This window comes from Pleurodeles waltl, chromosome 12, assembly GCF_031143425.1.
Source record: "Pleurodeles waltl isolate 20211129_DDA chromosome 12, aPleWal1.hap1.20221129, whole genome shotgun sequence".
NCBI classification, from domain to species: Eukaryota; Metazoa; Chordata; class Amphibia; order Caudata; family Salamandridae; genus Pleurodeles; species Pleurodeles waltl.
Window position 1 is genome coordinate 31057287 of NC_090451.1, and position 14059 is coordinate 31071345.

Genomic DNA, 14059 nt, shown 5'->3' on the forward strand with positions numbered 1-14059 from the left:
CTAAGAGGTGAAGCAAGCGATCTGCATCACTGCAGAGGCCGCTGGGTCAGGCGCACGGAGGGAGGAATGATTATTGAAACGAAAGAGTCAAAGCACCCCAGTGTTCGAGTTGGAGAGGCTTCGTGCAGACCCAGTCCCCGGAAACACCAGCTGCCTCGCCCCATAGTACTGGAGGTAACGCACCTCTGGTAAACGCCGGAACCCGAGGGGCGGCTTCCATGACCCATCACCCTGCCAACAAGACATGCACCGTGCACATAGCAAGCGAGACGCGGCACAGGGTGACCCAACCCGCTCCAGGCTGCGGGGGCCTGCGCTAGACCCAGTTACATCAGGAACCGGGATCCACGCCGCTTCCACGGAAGCGAGTCCGCTTGGGGCGCCCCATCCAGCCTGCCGGATCTAACACTAAAAGACCGGTGTGAAACCGGAAAGAGGCCCAAACTCTCCCTGAAAGGCCCTTCACACCTGCGCATTCTCCGTGAAGCAAGGGGTGTCTGCGCGTCACTGCCCCCCAGAACCACGCAAAGTGCCAGGAGGCGCCCCGCCTCCACCTAGCAGAGCTGGTATTCATGTATTATTAGCACTCAGTGCGGAGCAGGCATTGCATGCTTGAGGCCTAGGCCCCCCCTTCCTCCATCCAGCGCCGTCTCTAGCACAGGACCCGGCCGAGCCGCGCAGGGTCCTCCCGGTGTCAGCAGGGCGGGCGGGCCGGCTTCTCACGGATCCGTGCGAATACAGCCCACCGTGGGGGCTCGTCTGCTGCTCATCGCAGTCTGTGGCAGGGCCGAGGAACGGCAACACCGAGATGGCTGCATGGCTGCTTTTAAAAAGGTTGTACCCATCGAGTGCCACCTCCCAACACTGCAAGATGGAGAGCGCCTCCACAAGCCGTAGCAGGACCACGAACAGACCACGTCAGTGCAGCCAAGTATCCAACATGGGCCCAGAGACCCCAGCTCAGGACCCGCCAAGTCTCCAGCGCCTGGAAGCCTGTCCTACCAGCTGCCATCTCCCCCTTCAGTGCCAGGCTGGCATGGCACTGAGGGGGCCGTTTCACCAAGGCGCAAGCGGGCTACAGTCAACCGCAGTGCAGAGAAGTTTGTCATTAGCATCCTATTCATACCTGGGTGTAATATAAACAGAACTACACGCGGGGGCGGTAAATGCGACAGTTTCACGCATCCCATTCCACGCTGCACGCGGGACTGTCACGAACTCCGTGCTAGTTGCACCTACTAACACAAGGAGCGTAATTAGCACTTCTGCCCGGACACAAATCCTTCCTACAATGGGTCACTTGCCCCTTGCTTGCACGATGGGAGGGCGGACTCCCCTCCCAGGGCTGGCAGTGGCCTGCGATGTACGGGTTTGATACTCTCAGGACCTCATCTCACAGCCCACCCCATCACCGTGTTCTTTTCCGTTCCCTCCCCTGCTCTCTTCAAGGCGCTACTGCAGGCTGGTGAAACGTAAAAAGTAAGAATAATGAAAAAAGGAGGGAGGGGGAAATCTTCCCAATAATGATCACTCCGTGCGAATCGAGCGCAGCCGGAGATGTGACAACGCTGTGGAATCACTGAAAACCCTCCAACCCTTTTTTCGAGCCGATTCCTAGCAACACTGCCAAAGACATAACCACACACACGCATCCTTACTGGACTAAACTGTTAATATCTCGTCTGGCCAGAGAGTGAATCCGGGCCGCCTCAAGAGTGAAGAAGTAACCACACTTCCCAAAAACCAGTATGCAAACGCAAATGATCTCAACATCTTTTGTCCCATTTCCAGCCACCCTTCCCCTTGCAAAGCGCATGGAAAGTTGTGTGGGAGCCACCCTACCCAAGTCATCCGAGATGGCCTCCATCTCCACAGAACCGGCGGGTTTCAATGGAGGCAGCGGCACGGAAAGGGCGCCGCTCCAGTGGTTGACGATGCATCTGCATCCTTGATTCAGGTAAGCTCGGCCTCCCGACCCTGCTCCACCTACCAGCGGCTTCCTACATGGTAAACCACTGCTCGCTTTTGGATACTCGCAAAAACCGTGTGTATCGACGGGGCTTACTCAAGTGATTCCGATCTTACCACAGAGGCTAACAATAAAGCACTCCAAACCAGTGACCTCAGCACAAGGGGTCCTGCACGAATCTATCCTAGCCCCGGCCTTTTCAACCTATGCAAAGTAGGGGACCCTTTATCCTAGCCCGGCCTTTTCAACCTATGCAAAGTTGGGGATCCTTTATCCTAGCCCAGGCCTTTTCAACCTATGCAAAGTTGGGGATCCTTTATCCTAGCCCAGGCCATTTCAACCTATGCAAAGTTGGGGACCCTTTATCCTAGCCCAGGCCTTTTCAACCTATGCAAAGTTGGGGATCCTTTATCCTAGCCCTGCCTTTTCAACCTATGCAAAGTTGGGGATCCTTTATCCTAGCCCCAGCCTTTTCAACCTATGCAAAGTTGGGGATCCTTTATCCTAGCCCTGCCTTTTCAACCTATGCAAAGTTGGGGATCCTTTATCCTAGCCCCGGCCTTTTCAACCTATGCAAAGTAGGGGACCCTTTATCCTAGCCCGGGCCTTTTCAACCTATGCACCTAAGTTGGGGATCCTTGATCCTAGCCCGGGCCTTTTCAACCTATGTATAAAAGTTGGGGATCCTTAATCCTAGCCCCAGCCTTTTCAACCTATGCACCAAAGTTGGGGATCCTTTATCCTAGCCCCGGCCTTTTAAACCTATGCACCAAAGTTGGGGATCCTTTATCCTAGCCCCGGCCTTTTAAACCTATGCACCAAAGTTGGGGATCCTTTATCCTAGCCCCGGCCTTTTCAGCCTGTGCACCAGAGTTGGGGATCCTTTATCCTAGCCCCGGCCTTTTCAGCCTGTGCACCAGAGTTGGGGATCCTTTATCCTAGCCCTTTTCAACCTATGCACCTAAGTTGGGGATCCTTTATCCTAGCCCGGGCCTTTTCAACCTATGTAGAAAAGTTAGGGATCCTTTATCCTAGCCCCAGCCTTTTCAACCTATGCATCAACGTTGGGGATCCTTTATCAGCGGTTTGCTGGGGTTACCGAATTGTACTTGGAGGTGTCCACTTTAAAAGGACCTTTGCAACACTCTAAACATGGTTCAAGACTGAAAAACTACCCATCATTTAAAACTGAACCCATCCAAAACCAAATGTCTCCTCATCGAATCTACCACTCCCCAGGGCAATCCTAGAACGACTCCTCGAATATCCTCACACCGTCTGTCGACAAAGCCAAATCCTGAAGAGTAATCCTAGACAAAAGATATCATTTACAATCCGAAGTCAACACGATGGCTAGAAACGCACACTTACGATTGAGTTTCCTCTTGGGAATGTGCAGCCTCCTTCCAGAGCAAGCTCTCAGAGCTCTGGTTCAATCACTGGTGCTTACTAGGGGACAACTAACTCCCGCGCCCGGTCTTCCCAAGATCCATCCCCGGCCACTAAATCATTAGGCAGCACGTTTCATTCTATGGGGCCAAAGGAAGGACCATATTTCAGGGATATGGTAACACTTCACTGGTTTCCCACTGAAGCCAGGGCCATCTACAAGGAGGCACGCATCACTCACAAGGCCCTGCACCCATCACTCACAAGGCCCTGCACGCATCACTCACAAGGCCCTGCACGCATCACTCACAAGGCCCTGCACGCATCACTCACAAGGCCCTGCACGCATCACTCACAAGGCCCTGCACGCATCACTCACAAGGCCCTGCACGCATCACTCACAAGGCCCTGCACGCATCACTCACAAGGCCCTGCACGCATCACTCACAAGGCCCTGCACGCATCACTCACAAGGCCCTGCACGCATCACTCACAAGGCCCTGCACGCATCACTCACAAGGCCCTGCACACCTCACCAGGATAACAAGCTTAGGACATCTGGTGTGGCTAGACCTTCACCGAAGGCCGACTTATGGCGCAATCCTCCTCAGGAAGAGCAAGCAGAGTCTGGAACTCCTTACCTACGTACCATCACCTCGCGGGTTAGCTTGCAATCTGAAATGAACGCCTTCTTTGAAAAACATTTCATCTCTCTTCTCCGTACAACAGCTCATTGGCTTAGTTTCTACACTGATCAGTGCCTTGAAACTTACCTCTCCATCCCGATTTTATTTGACATATTAATTCTGGCACCAGGTTACATCCCATTACTTAATATTTACGATGCTTGTAATGTATACCTTATTCTATTAAGCTTTTTAAATGCTCCAACACCTAGGAGTAACTAACCCCTTAGGATTATGTAATGATTTACTTCCTAAGTGAAGGGCCTTCAACACTTTTGGGTAATGCCCGCTTTGTATAAAGCCGCATTAATGCTGAAATAAAGTGGGTCTCCTGCCTCATTTCACGACTCCAGTACCCTCCTTTCCGTCTCCCATACCCCCTCCCCCAAACACACACATAGCACCCCAGGACAAAGTACTATGCAAGCAACAAGACATCATGCAGGCAGGTCTGTGGTCCTGGAGATCGCCACAAGGGCTCCCTAACGTGAAACGGATCAGAATACAAGCTGGTTATCTTTGCTCTCCCAGTTCAGCAATGCCGTCCTCTGAATTACATTCTTCTTCATGGCTGACCAAGGGGAGGAGGACTCCATTAGGTCTCAACCTGATCGACCTCATTGCTAAATTTACAGTGTGCAGCTGAAAAGGGCTTCCTTGCCTCAAGTCTAAATTACTGCAGATAGGAATGCTGATCAAATAACCATGAATGCAAGAAATGAATGCTGGTGTATTGCTTTCATACGGAGCATCACCAGAAGGCTCTCTGAAGGCGACTTCAGTGCACACACCATCAAGAAAGTGGCACCGGCTATTGAATATTCTTAAAACAGCAACTTTAATAACTGCCTGGAATTTAAAGGTCATCTCAACTCCTCTTCCTGTTGCAAGGAGTACAAGAGTGGAATGTCACTCTCCAGATTTGCACCAAGCAGCGACACATTGCATAACCTCCAGCGTTCTCCACCCAACACCGATTTTGGGGTTTACGCTGGCATTTTTTGCTAAACAGAACTAGACTGAAACGATGTGCTCTGGGATCTAGTGCTTAGATTTATATGGGGAGCTGCCCTCACAGGGATCGTGAATAAAGAAGTGAACTCCACCATCGGTGCAATGGTCTGCACAGGACTACCATGCATTTATCAATCGGTCAGCATGTTTCTTCATCTTCTGGAAATAAGACACTTGGGGGTACCCCAAGAAGGAGAAGCAAAGGTACTCTAGGCATGAGCTTGCCAATACACAACATCTTTTGTGGCACTGGTAAGAAAAGTAGAATTAAAAATAACCTGAATTGAACTTCAAGAAGCACCGCACGCTCACCAATAAACGGGTTTTTTGTTTTAATCAAAAGCCTACTAGGAACATCACACAACTGACAACGACGCCCCCACCCCCACCACCCACCCACACACACACACACACACACACACACACCACTGCAAATTCACCGAGTTCACAGTTTTGCCACTGGGACTGCAAACACAACTCATAGCCCACTGATGTCCTGCAGCATCACTTTCTTCCCCTCACAGGGGCACAATACGTCTTGCTAACGCCTGACTGGGGCTGGCGGCAGAGCACGGAGCACCACTCTGGAACACATGTCCTACTTAGGCCAACAAGAAACAGATCCATGTAGCACTTCCATGATAAACCGTACAACCCATTCCTTTCAGATCAATTATGTGGACACCTTGGATCTGTGTTGTGGATTCAGCCCTGGAACCACCAATGGACACGCCTGCTCTAGTTTACGTAGCAGTGTAAGTGATAGAGGGTGAGGGAGAAGCTGCCCATTGAGTCTGCAGGTTTCCAATCAGACAGGGATGCGCCCTAAAAAGCTAGATGAGCTTCACAGGGGGCTGGAAATGAGCTGGCACCTGGGCATGTAGAACGGAAAGCAACAGCAGCTTCCAGTTCGGGACATCTCTCCCTCACACTTCTGGCGACTATGAACTGGGGTGAAAAAAAATACATGGAGTCATTTTCTGCCCATTCTATCCCAACACAGACTCCGACTTGGGAAATGTTGAGAAGGTGCCAGGGACACGTGGGGAGTTCACACTGTCTGTGGATCAGGAACATTGCCACCACTGAATTCAGTGGAACCACAAAACCAAGCAGCAGTAAACACAAACTGGGCGTGCAAAGATCGCTAACAACTTAAGTAAAGTGCCTTTTATCTAGCACACGGGACCCCACGCTCGCCTTTATGTAGCAATGATGTAAGAGTTACCTCTTGTGAAAGGTACGGCAACACCTGGGCACAGATCCCGTTCAATCGTTTGACGATTTCAGCCTGAAATAGGAAACGGAGCCTAGTGAGTGAGCAGGAGTTATAAAGTACGTGACAAGGTACAGATCCAAACAGCGAGGGTCACTCGTCCTACCGCAATATCAAGCATTTCCACGCACCTGCTGTGTCCCGGCCAGTGCCCACATCCCCCAGGTCATGCAACCTCCAACCAACCTGCACAGAAACACACAACATGCCTGAGCATGCCAGAATGCACACCCGACATGCTGCAAAGAAATGTAACGTTCCTCTTACCTGCTTGTGCATTTCAATGTTCAGCCCGTAGGACATCTCGTAATACTGGAGGAAGAAAAAATGTGCAGAGTTAACCCAAAACACAGAAACAGCCTGCAAAACGTAAAGTTTCTGTTGCTCGACAGCACTAATACCGCGCTGCATTGTGGGTCCAAAGCGTCCCTCTTTGTAAGACACTGTTGCATCCAGGTTAGTGAGGCTGCAGACCTAACCCCATCCCCTGAACTTCTTTCTATCAAGGGAACTGAAAACACTCAAGCCCGTGGTTCGAGCTTTACCTTTTCATTCTTATCGAAGCTGTTCAAATAAAAAGATTTACTTTCAATAGGAGTGCGTTTAAATGCTTCAATACATGCAGGTTATTCTTTGAAAAAATGTTTTCCAGGCTCACGAGAAGTGAAATGTTTACATTTCTACTTACAAGTTTCAGACTGAAGTTTCAAGGTGATGGAAAGTACATCTGCTAACGGTATACAGAGGCAGAAATCAGGGCTGAAAGCGAGATTTCAATACTGCAGGTAGCAGCAAGCGACACAAGGAAGGGTCCTGGGGCAACGCAAATGGCTGCATTTGCAAAATCACCAAGACTGCCAGAGCACGGGAGTGTAAGGAAGCACACCATTACTTGGGTATCCGCTGGGAGGGCCAGTCCACAGCAAGGGTACTCATCGCGTGTGCTCTGGTGCCCAAGGAAGGAAGGAGGCCGCTTCGAACCCAACAACAAAGAGCCCCCAGGCTGCACACAACTAACTGGGTGTGTGTGTGTGTCCCCTCAGGCCTGCAGGGCTCAGACTCATCGCAGACCTCGGTTTGGGGCCTCCCGTGAATCCGGTTCATCTTCCCTCAGTTAGCGCCGCTCCCAGGGATCTAGGCGCACATTACTATTCCGCACATCACTTGCCAACAGCAACAAACTGAATCACATTTTCAAGTGAAAAAAATGGATTCTGCATATTTAATATGATTGGCTTCTCCAAAGGGCAGATTAGAAAACAGGCAAGAGAAAGTCATTCTACCCGCACAAAAGCAGACAATTCCAGTGGGACGGAGGCAAAGATGGCATTAACCAGTTATTAAACGGGAAGCCGCAAATCTCAAGAAATGAAGAAGGTTTACAGAGTCAGGCGTCCTCATCACTAACTTTACCCCCGTCTTCGGAGCGCTTAGCAATTAAGCAGTGCTAGACATGAGCCGCTTCACGCTGGCCTGTAACACAGGCCCCCACACCCGAGCAGACGCAGAAGCCGAGCATCCATAAAGCCTCAACCCACAAGCCTGGGACTAAGCAAAGCTCCGCTCACACCATCGCTGGAGGAGCTCCTGCCTCCTTAACCAGCCTCTCGTAGACTCCAGAACATAGACCACCTCCTCCCTCAAGATCCCACCATGCGGCCTCTGCTTTCAATGCACTGGCCCCACTACACCAGGCTCCTACATCCGGGGTAACGCTGGCTGTGTCTTTGCAAAGACGTCTTCCCCTTGGACCAATGGTATTCCCTGCCCCCGTCCAAGGGGTGCAAAGAATACAAACTAACAAGAAAGTACAAGGGGAGAAATCCGATGACACAGGAGGGGGAGTAGCAGCTCTAAAGTAGTCCCTGTGAGGGACAGCAACACACACTACAGGAAGAGGTCCCGTGACGCAGGCACCCGGCATGACACCCCAAGAACCAACCTTCTGCGCCATTCAGTCGCCAACATGTGCCACAGATGCATTTACCCTCAGACCCGGGCACGGCCACGCTGCTATAGACGATGCCTCCCAGCGCACTATTCTAGGGCAGCCATGCTGCTTCGAGTGAGAGGAGTGACATGACTGCAAGAAGATTCGTGTTCCATACCATAACATAGTGACGCTGCATCTCGGACTTCTCGCTGGCCAGTTTATCACACTCCAACTTCAAGCTGAAAATGAAGAAGACGGTAAGAGCGGAGTCAGATCAACTGGGCCACAGACGCAGGCGGCGGGGCAGCTCGGAGTTCCTTAACGTGACTGCCAAGGCCTGTGCGTCACAGGGCTGGGGCTGCCCGAGAGTGCTCTCTCCCCACTCAGGCCATCAGTAAGCACTCGTCCCCCTTGGACACATACCCCAGGATCCCCGGCAGGTGCCCGCCGGTCCCCAGCAGTGCTCCGCCAGGAGGTGTGCATCAATCAGTGCTGGCCATCACTGCCCTGATCCTGTGCGGCTGGGCACGGGTTTTCGCCCCAGTCTGCATAGAAGCCACACTGAGATGAAGGGGTCTGCGGCCTCCACCAATCAGAGGCCTCTTGGAAAAATCCAACCCCTGCTCAACCAGTAACCTACCACGTCATAGGGCAGGAAGTTGTGTGTAATGCAAGAGATTGCTGCAAGCAGAGTCTAGAGCACAGTCTGAACCTCGCGAAAGGGTCAGGCTCTGCTCTAAGACAACCTGTCTGCATGCATGAAAGAGGGACCTACTCACCATTATTTAAATAATGAATGAAACTCACACACAGCTGGCACTGATCAAAAAAGAAAAGATGTAAATCCATAGTCAAACAGATGTCCAGCTGGACTGAACCAGGACCGTTTCGGAATAAACAATGGCTATGTAGAAGAGTTCTATCTATTGCATTAAAATTCACCATATGTGGAAGTCTAAAACAAAATCTGGCATGGATCTGGCGCTCCTGGAGCCAATATGGCCCCCCCTGAACACACTTACATGAAAAGAACATGCATGAACCCAGCTATCTTCAGGCATCCATTTTAAACAACTGTTGCGGCCACACAGATACCCTGATTTTTTACACTCCCTATCTAATAAAGACAGGGTAGGAGTGGGTCACAGATCCTGCAGTTCTGGTTGAGCAGACCGACCACTTTAAAAAATAAATTTTAAAAAATCCTCTTTCGCTAAACATCAGTTGGGTTGTCTATAAAGGGGGGGGGGGGGGGGAGGGTAGAATAGGCTGTAGTGTGCCCACCACCTCAACCCTTTCATATCTTGGAAGTTATGTGGAGGGAGGTGAAAAACTAGGTAAGTGGCCTGAGACTCTGCTCCAGGACATCAGGCTGGTGTCTGAAAGAGCGTCCATGAGGACTTGCTGTGTGTCCCTCTGGACCGCGTTTGTGCCACGAGGCCTATCTGTCATACTGAGCTTGGGTGACTTGTGCAGGGGCTCTGCTGCGGGACACCCAGCCGGTGGCTGAAAGGGTATCTGATGTGGTGCTGCGAAGCATACCTGTGGTACTGTGCTTGGAGAAGTTGAAACTCATCTTTTATTCGGTCGCAGGAGTCAGAGGTGGTGAACTTCAGCTGCTGTGGCAGGTGAGACGAGCCCTTCAATGTAAGAAAAGATCAGTTTGTAAATAACGCTGTATTCATAATGCAGGCTTCCAGGTATAATACATTAAACAAAAGGCGTCAGCACCCACATTCACAGGTACTCGTGCTACGAGCATTAGCAGGGTGAAGTGTTTACTGTGGTCCTGAATTACAAGCTTCAACAGATCCGAAGGTGCAGTCCTCGCCCATACATAGGTCTCTAGCTCACAGGCTGGCTGCGTATTCAGGAACCCCCCCCCTGTACTTCACAGGGAAGCAGGGCCTTGAGAGCGTGAACCTTTTACAGGAAGTCCAGGCCCTGACCAAAAAGTGTTGGACTCAAAAGCCACAAGTACTACACACTCATCTGCCACTCAGCAAGCCAGGCACCTTCCCCTTCATGCCCAAGCAGCACCCGTACTTTTGGCCTTAATTGTTTTTAGTTAAAACCTCTTACCATGCCCCATTATCTTATACGTCTTCACTTGCAATGGGGAACAAGGTTCTGGGATTGGAGCGACTTTACAGCAGCTCACTACTGACATGCCCTCCAATACAATTCCTATCAATGCATTACAACTGCTGGAGACATTTAACAAAAATGCTAATACAGTGTTAGAGGAATCCCAGCACCAGCCCAGAATATGTAGGAGATCTGAGTACAGGGGCTCAGTGATTTCAAGTGGAAAGGTTTATCCTCATAACAATGTTCTAATGATATTACTGGGACTTGCATTTCCCTAAACAATCTTCAGGTCCATTGCTCTGATGAAACATTAAGAGTCTATGGGCCAACCACTCTTCAAATATAAAATAAAGGATTTTAAGTTACATTAAGAGTCGTATGAATCGAAAGGAATCATCAAGGTATTTGTTGAGACGGTATTCTTTCAGGGACACTTGGGAACCTTGTGGATTCCAGAGCAGATGCACATGGCTTGACAATGAGTACATCTGTAGACAATATCTCATTTGTTTCTAACCAGGAAGAAGTACCCAGAGATTGTCTGGTTTTGAAAAAGGTACTTTGGACTATTTAGGTCAAGCTCCCTTTTAAGAGAAGATAGTTTTATAGATGCATCTTGCCTCGCAGAGTCATTAGAGAAAAGAAAGTTTTAGTTGCTCATATGGTCATCACTGCACTGTCTAGTTACCCAACTGCGTTGCTCTTTCATCCCAATGACAAAATCCTCCCTCGAATGTCCACACCTTTGTGTCCCCACCTGCAAATCCCAATGGCCTTTACTGCCCCAGAGGCCTTTCTTTATAGGTTTGTACCGGCCAAAGGCGGCTGTTTGTATCCATGTATCCCTTGGCGCCCCCTAAAGATAATTACTGCTGCTTTGCCTTATGACTTACTACTGAATTTCCACACTTTCATTGCCTTTAGTGCTCCTTTCCTTGTTAAATTTTCTGTCCCATTTTCCATTCCCTTCAGCTTTTACTCCACAAGCCCTTTAAGGCTTTTACTGCCCCTCTGCATATGGTGCACTGGACATATTGCCTCTTTCCCCTCATTACAATAGTGTTTACTACCACTTGCACCTACAGATTTTTCTACCCCCCATTGCTTTTACAACCAACTTTCGTTGTAGCCTTTAATAAGTCTTTATACCATGACTTATACTGTCCCATTGCCTTTTTTGCTTTTCCAGCACTCTTTCACACCCATCTCTACTTTGCCCTTGTTATTAAGCCTGGGCGGAGTTCACGGAGTCCCAAAAAAAAAAAAACACTCAGTGGAATTCCATGACCCGCAGAGTCCTGAACGCGCCGGATCTTTTTTGCTTTTCCAGCACTCTTTCACACCCATCTCTACTTTGCCCTTGTTATTAAGCCTGGGCGGAGTTCACGGAGTCCCAAAAAAAAAAAAACACTCAGTGGAATTCCATGACCCGCAGAGTCCTGAACGCGCCGGATCTCAAAAGCTCTAAGCAGGGTCGGGCCTGGTCAGCCGAACCTGCTTAGGGTTTCCAAGATCCTGCACATTCAGGAGAGGGCCTTGGCAGTGAAAACTGCTGTTACAGGCCTCTTGTGCACCAGCCTGTCCCATGTGCACTGCAAACGGGACAGGCCGTGCAAGAGAGGCCTGAAACAGCAGCTTTCACTGCCTACGTCCCTGGCCTGAATTCAGGACAGGGCTATAGGTAGTGAAAGCTGCCCTTTCAGTCCTTGTTTATGCACCAGTGTGCACAAACAATGGACAAATAGAGAAAAGAGAAGAGGACTTACCTGGGTCTTCCTGGGAGGGTGGGGGTCCTCCTTTCCGACCAGTCCTCCTCAGTGCAGCTGCCTGCCTCCACTGCTCCGGTGCGCGTTGCAGCCCAGTTATGGGCTGCACAGAGCAAGCACAAACTGTCTACGCTTTCATTGTGCAGCCCATAAAGGGCTGCAGCACGCACCGGGTGAGCTCATCGAGTTTTTTGGACAACTCTGCGCTCCAAACGGTGCATGGAGTTCCGAAAACTCAGTTAGCTCTGCCAGTGGAGGCAAGCACCCTGCACAGCCCTAGTTATGTTAACAGTATTTTTATAGCACAATTATCTCCCGTGAGGATATTTAGGCGCTTTGTAGCCGGTGTGTGAGGTCAGCCCTGGAGGGCTTACTCGAACAGCCAGGTTTTCGGCTTCATACAGAGACAAGAAGGGAGAAGGAGGCTCTCCTGTGTTATTGGAGGTAGTTCCAGGATTTAAGGGTCAGGTATGAGAAGGCGTGATGCCTGCTGTGCTTTTGTGCATACCTGGGATGCATGCTTGTAAGAGTAACGCAAAGGGGAGGATTTAAGAAATCTGGTGGAAACGAATGCGTCACTAGCTAACCTAATGCCCTAACGGTCCCAAAACCTCAATCCTACAGTCTTCACTGCCCTGCGTCTATGAGGCAATCACTGCCCCTACGTTCACCATAGGGGTCTGACGCTCCTCTACCCTCCAGACCCCATGGGGTGGCAGGTGATAATCAGGCTTCCCCAACTACCCCCATCGTTTCTTACACGTCTCATAACCCCAATCACATGGGTGGGTGGTGGGGGTCCCATTCTTCTGCCTGGCACCAATCCTCCTTTCCTCACTGTAGGGGCGAGGAAGAGCTCTCTCCCCATCATTTGGGGGAACCCCTCCAAATATAAAGCCTGCCACCAACATCCTCCTCTCAACCGAACCATCACTGTAGGGGCCGACACAGCCACCTTCTCATCCAGGGGACCCCCTAGACCCCCCCCCCCTAACTCACCATTGTAGGAGTAGACACAGCTACCATCTCCTGCAGGGAACCCCATAGACCCCCCCCCCAAAAAAAAAAACTCATCACTGTAGGGACAGACACAGCCCCCGTCTCACCAAGGGGCCCCCATAGTAGCCCCCCCCCCAAAACTTATCACTGTAGGGGCAGGAACACCCCCTCTCTTTAAAGTGACTGCCCCAATACCGCCACTCATCATTACAGGGGAAGGGACTGACAGTGCCCCCCTTCATCATCACTACCACCACTTTAGAGGAGACGTGAGCCCCCTTCCTAGTCCCTGGGGAGAGCCCCCCCCAAACTAATGACACCCCCACTCCCAGCCTGTGGGTGGGACTGAGAGGCCCTCACCCCCCCCCCCCCCGTGACCACTGGGTGCCACAGAACCCCACTTCCTGTCACCCGGGGTCTCCAGGGACGGCCCCACCCCGGTCACTGGGGGTGCACAGCGCCCTCCACCCCCGCCCCTGGGGTCTTCAAGGCGCCCCTCCGCCTCACCGAGTGCCGGCTTTGTGGAAACATCATGTCCGTCGGGCGGTGTCCGGGAGGGGGGGGTCGGCGTCTCCCCGCGGCTCCCCTGGCGCTCTCCCCGGATAGACTCGCTCGTTACCCCGGGCTCCTGTCTCCGCCTCTCACTGCGGCGCAGGATCCCGTAATGGCGGCTCAGGAAGGAAGCAGCGTTCGGGCGCCACCTGCTGACACGCTGGCCAATCAGCGCGCCACTTGTCAACGGCCTGCCAATCGCTGCGCCCCCTGCTGACAGAACGACCAATCACAGCGCTCGCCTAAAGACGTGCTGCCCAATAAACAGCGCCGATTGTGACAGCTCTGTCAATCAACAAACCCCCACTAGCGACACACCAATCCCAGGCCCCCCTAGAGACAGACCAATCAAAATAGTCCCCGGTCACACACCAATCGCTGTTT

General features: G+C 51.3%; 1 protein-coding gene across 4 annotated transcripts in view; it reads right to left on the bottom strand.

Moving 5' to 3' along the window:
• The window catches only part of TLE5 (TLE family member 5, transcriptional modulator), a 29640-nt gene extending 15812 nt beyond the window's left edge, over nt 1–13828 (bottom strand). For 3 of the 4 annotated variants that reach the window (XM_069216612.1, XM_069216610.1, XM_069216609.1), the window contains exons 1-5: nt 13631–13828; nt 9810–9907; nt 8443–8506; nt 6602–6646; nt 6287–6349 (exon numbers count right to left, since the gene is read on the bottom strand). In XM_069216612.1, coding sequence (XP_069072713.1) covers nt 6287–6349; nt 6602–6646; nt 8443–8506; nt 9810–9907; nt 13631–13657 — 297 coding nt within the window. In that variant the 5' untranslated portion in view covers nt 13658–13828. The remainder of the gene's footprint in view (nt 1–6286; nt 6350–6601; nt 6647–8442; nt 8507–9809; nt 9908–13630) is intronic. The other variant, XM_069216608.1, reaches the window with a different exon arrangement.
• Between the last annotated feature and the right edge of the window lie 231 nt (nt 13829–14059).